This window comes from Egretta garzetta, unplaced genomic scaffold (genome assembly GCF_000687185.1).
Source record: "Egretta garzetta isolate BGI_Z169 unplaced genomic scaffold, ASM68718v1 scaffold872, whole genome shotgun sequence".
NCBI lineage: Eukaryota > Metazoa > Chordata > Aves > Pelecaniformes > Ardeidae > Egretta > Egretta garzetta.
The window spans coordinates 15,103-19,913 of NW_009258805.1; the positions used below are offsets into that span (position 1 = coordinate 15,103).

General features: G+C 52.7%; 1 protein-coding gene across 1 annotated transcript in view; it reads right to left on the bottom strand.

Moving 5' to 3' along the window:
- LOC118451761 (E3 ubiquitin-protein ligase rnf213-alpha-like) overlaps positions 1 to 4,811 on the bottom strand; it is a gene marked incomplete at its 3' end in the record, with an annotated part of 17,917 nt that overhangs the window by 6,814 nt on the left and 6,292 nt on the right. Inside the window, exons 11-20 of the mRNA XM_035889356.1 lie at positions 4,363 to 4,558; positions 4,145 to 4,267; positions 3,960 to 4,058; positions 3,691 to 3,819; positions 3,349 to 3,547; positions 2,507 to 2,686; positions 1,754 to 1,885; positions 995 to 1,569; positions 526 to 691; positions 169 to 386 (exon numbers count right to left, since the gene is read on the bottom strand). Coding sequence (XP_035745249.1) covers positions 169 to 386; positions 526 to 691; positions 995 to 1,569; positions 1,754 to 1,885; positions 2,507 to 2,686; positions 3,349 to 3,547; positions 3,691 to 3,819; positions 3,960 to 4,058; positions 4,145 to 4,267; positions 4,363 to 4,558 — 2,017 coding nt within the window. The remainder of the gene's footprint in view (positions 1 to 168; positions 387 to 525; positions 692 to 994; positions 1,570 to 1,753; positions 1,886 to 2,506; positions 2,687 to 3,348; positions 3,548 to 3,690; positions 3,820 to 3,959; positions 4,059 to 4,144; positions 4,268 to 4,362; positions 4,559 to 4,811) is intronic.

Below are 4,811 nucleotides of genomic sequence, written 5' to 3' on the forward strand. Positions count from 1 at the left end.
TAGCTTTCTGGGGGGTTGTTGTGAGCACAGCCTTTGCCCAGGTCCTGCCAGGCCTGCAGGGATGTCCTGGGGAAACCACCTTAAATGCCCTCAGGCACCAACACGTGAGCAACTTGGCCTCCCAACAAAGGTCCAAGTGACTTTTGGACACAGGACTTGAAGACTCACCAGCTTCTTGGGAAGCTTCCTGTCTTTCTCGATGGCTTCTCTGATGAAGGCCAGAGCTTCTGAGAACTGCTCAAACCCAGCAGTGGGCCCCAGGTCCAATACAATGGGGGCAGAAGCAGTCATGGCGTCGCGGAAAAAGCTGACCCTGTCGATATCCATGTCATTTTCACCTGCAGAAATCGATGCCAGCTCCACGAATACGGGGATTTCTGTCTTGTCTGGAGGGGGGAAATAAAGAAAAAAGGAAAATAAGAGACACGTGTGAGGAATTTCTCTGCTCTGATTGACGTACGGTGGCAAGGTCTAAGTGGTCTCCCTCTGTCGCTGCTTCTGATGACTTCCTTCCCCCCAGCCCACCTTTTATGATGGTCTTGATCCAGGAGGTAAAGCCTTTCCTTGCGCATTCCAGAAGTTCCCTCAAAAAGTCCAGGACTCCTTGGGGAATGTCACTCAAAATGTTTTTCACCTTCATTAAGTCTTGGGTCATGAAATCGAGTCGCTTGTTCCTGAATTCCTGCTCTTTCTGGGGAAAAAAAAAAAGAAAAAACACTTTGTATCTGCTGGGAAAAAAAGCGGGAAAGCAGCGCAGTTCTCCCTCCTCCCCCCAAAACGAGGGGAGACCTCAGCCTCAAACCCACGCCTGCTCTTGAATTCCTCCCTCTAGGCCTCCACGAGAAATAGGGTGAGGCAACGGGAAGTGATTCCCTCAGCCCATCGCTCAAGTTAAGGAGCAACCTGATAGGATTCAATCAGAAGCTGCCGCAAGGTGGCCTCCCTGGGTTCCCCAAGAACGCTCGACCGTGACCCCCATGCATCAACCACGCACGTATTTCGTCAGGTCGCTGAGAATCTGGAAGTCCCCCTCCAGACAAAGCTGCCGCCTCAGAGCGTCAATCAGCTTGGCCGTGTTCACCACTTTCGAGAGGGTCAGGTAGTTGTCAATCCTCTCCACTGCACCCGCGATCCAGGAAGCTTTTCCACCCCCTGGCCCTTCGCAGCGCTCCATGATTTGGAGCTCCTCCAGGAGCTGATCCTTGTATTCCAGCAGCTGCTCAAACTGGCTCTGCAGGGTCCCAAGGGTGATGGAGAAGTCTTTGAGGGACAGGTAGGTTTTCTGAAAGTCAGCGATGGCTGGCTTATAAATTTTTTCTTGAACATCTTCCACGGAGAAAACTTGATCTTCGAGCATCGCGGCTTTGGTTTGCTCTGCTCTCATCTTCCACAGCCGACGGAAGCAGTAGCTTCTCTCCACGGTGTAAAGCTTTCGCATCATGTCACTGTAACTGGCAAGGACGTGCACTTCCATTTCGTTCCTGCCATCGATGGAGAACTTCCTCACCGATGTCTGATCCTTAAGGCTTTCGTTGTCATCGATGCTTTTCTCTATGATGCTTCTGTCCACTAAACCGGGTGGGAGCAACGAGAAGGACCTCATGTCACGTCTCTCTCCACCAACAAAGACGAGCCCCAAAGTCAACGGGTTTCCCCATTGCGTTTCCCTCCCACCCACTGGGAGACTCCATATTTTAGGAGACACCTCCCCACTCAAGAACCACAGAAGAAGCTCTATTGACCCAACCGGTACCTTTGATCATGTCCTCTATGCCACGGCACAGGCGGAGAAAAGAGCATCTTTGCTTCTTCTGCTTTTCCAGTTCCTCAAACTCCTGCTTCCTGACGTCCACCACTTCCGTTATGCACTTGGAAAAAGAGGGATCTGGGAAAAAATAAAAAAAGACCCAGATATGAAGGAGAACCCCTTGGAAAGAGGAAAGCTGCAGGGGACATAACCCCTGCCATCAGAAAATAGATGAGTGTTTCAGTTTGCGGAAAGCCTGCAGCGTCTTTGGAGCAGAATTTGGAGGACTTGCCCCCAAAACCACCTCGTCAGAGCAGAATTTGGAGGACTTGCCCCCAAAACTGCCCAAAAGATGGATAAAGTTGATGATCAGAGCAGAATTTGGAGGACTTGCCCCCCAAACCATCTTGTTGGAGCAGAATTTGGAGGACTTGCCCTCAAAACTTCCCAAAAGATGGATAAAGTTGATCATTGGAGCAGAATTTGGAAGACTTTCCCCCAAAACCATCTTGTTGGAGCAAAATTTGGAGGACTTGCCCCCAAAACCACTTCGTCAGAGCAGAACTTGGAAGACTTGCCCCCTAAACCGCCTCGTCGGAGCAGAATTTGGAGGACTTGCCCCCAAAACCACTTCGTCAGAGCAGAACTTGGAAGACTTGTCCCCCAAACCGCCTCGTTGGAGTAGAATTTGGAGGACTTGCATCTCCTGGTGGCCACGTAGCTATGAAAACTCACCCAAGTTGGAAACTCCAAACTTACCACAGGCGCAGAGTAACTTCTTAAATTGCTCCTTTTGCTTTAAGATGTCGACGAGGATTCTGCAGGGAACATCTCCCAAGAGAATGCGATGTCCCACGAAGCTCAAGAGCTTGCACACCCGGGCATGGAGGTCTTTCGCCTCATCGCTGATGTGAACTTGAACCTTGTGGTCTGTTTCTTCTGTAAAATAAAGGAAATGGGTGAAAGGCAGCCAGCAATTTCCCACCCGTTGTTTGTTTTGAGGCCAGATCCTCAGGAAGAGCCGGCAGCTTCCAGTTCATGGGGATCCATCGCCCCGCTGGTGTGGAGGACAGACAAGTGGTTGCTCTTTAGCTCAAGCATCAAAACCAGCATCTTGGGAAAACCCCAGATTTCCTCTGGGAAACCCAGGTATCTCCCCCTGCCTGAAACAAACCATGGGGGCCACCTAGGAAATCATGGAGACCACCTAGGAAACCATGGGGGCCAGCTAGGAAATCATGGAGGCCACGTAGGAGACCATGGGGGCCACCTAGGAGACTTGACTGCCTTTGTGTGGACAACCCTGGCTCCATCCCCTCCTTCTCCTCAACACCAAGCCCCTCATCAAACGCGTGACAAAGCAGTGTCGCGATGGGACAACGAAATCAAGAAGCCTGGGATGAAACCAAGGATCTTCTCCAGCCCTGGAAGGAAATTTCATTTTTCCAGCACGGAAGAGTAATTTCCCGCCCCTCCCCCCCCACTTTGTTTTGTGTCACCAATGGAATTGGAAGATCCCTGGGAAACACTTGGGTCTTTCCCCCAAGCTCTGCTCCCAATCCAAGAGCTTCTCCCAGGAGGACACCTCAGAGGACACTCACGGATGGCGTAAATGAGTTCGAAGAGCCCGGGAGTGTTGAGGAGGTTGGCAAGAATGGGGCTGGTGACCTCATCAAAGGTGTCAACTCTTTCCAGCCCCTTCACCTCCGAGCAAATCTTCTCCACGAGGATGGAAAGCACCTTCCCAGCAACCGGCTTCTTCGTCTTGAAGACGTTCATCAGGGGCTTCATCTTGGACTCCTGGATGGACGAGAAATTTCTCCTCGTTGGGGAGGAGGACTTGCCATTGTGTGGGGAAGAGCTGAACCCAATGTGGAGGAGTAGAATTGGGACGGCAGAGGGCCTCCGGCGGCCCCCAGGGGGAGGGGTGGAAGCTCTCCTACCTCATTTTTGTCGAGGTGCCTAACCCACTGGATGATGCAATCGGTGAAGCAGCTCTCCAGACGGGGGTCGCAGTGCTTCTCCATCTTCAGGAAAGCCCAGAAGAAGTCCACCAGGTATTTGTCATTAATCTACGGCCAAGAAACATTTCAGGAGCTTCTGGGTCCTTACCAAGCTGCCCACGCCCAAAACGGTGCCAGGAGGCAAAAACCGGGCATGGCGAAGCCCGGGAGCATCATTCCCCACCAGCTGGAAGGTCTCCAGGACTCACCTTCCTCAGCCACTTCTCAAAGACATCAAGGATCAAGCCCTGCCACTCCTCAGTCCACCCCGCGCAGACGAGCTCTGTGGTGAGCAGCTGCTGCCAGTCCTGCAGAGCCAAAGCCGTCAGCTGGACCTTGAGGAACCCCCGGGATCTACCAAGGGTTGTGGTTCCCCGTTGGTCTCGTCACTCACCTCGAAGGTCTTCAGGAAGGTTTTCACGTCAGTGGGTGCCTTGTGAAAGGTCTTCTCAAGCCACGGCCTGACCAAACTTGAAAACTCTTGGAACATTTCCATTGATGTCAACTGCTGGAACTCCTTGAGAAACCAAAGAAGAGAAGAGTGACCCAGAAGCTCCAGGCTCTCCTGGGCCACCACCAGGAGGCCAAACCTTCATGGCAGACACTACCAACCTTGTTCGCTTGGAGCAAGCCCTCTTTGCTGACAAACGGCCCAAGAATCCGCAGCATTTCCATCATGGAGCTGAACGATGACGTCATGGGTCCCACCAAGAAATACTTGAGCAACATGTAGGCCAAGTTCAGGCACTGCAAGAGCTCGGACTCGTTCGGGGGTGTCAGCAGCTGCTCTGAAGACCCCACCAGGCGCCTGCAGGGGTGGGAAAGGACCCAAATGGTTCTCGCAGGTCGCTACCTGGCCACAGGCACCGCCTGCGGTGGGGGGACCGGGGCAGGTGCAGAGGACCCGGCCCTTGTGGGGCTCCAAGGTTTTCAGCAACGGTGGGGTTAAAACCAACAAAAATGTAACGGCCAAACCATGCAGCCCACATCCATCTGTCCATCATCCATCCATCCATCCATCCATCCATCCATCTGTCTGTCCATCCACCAACCCACCCATC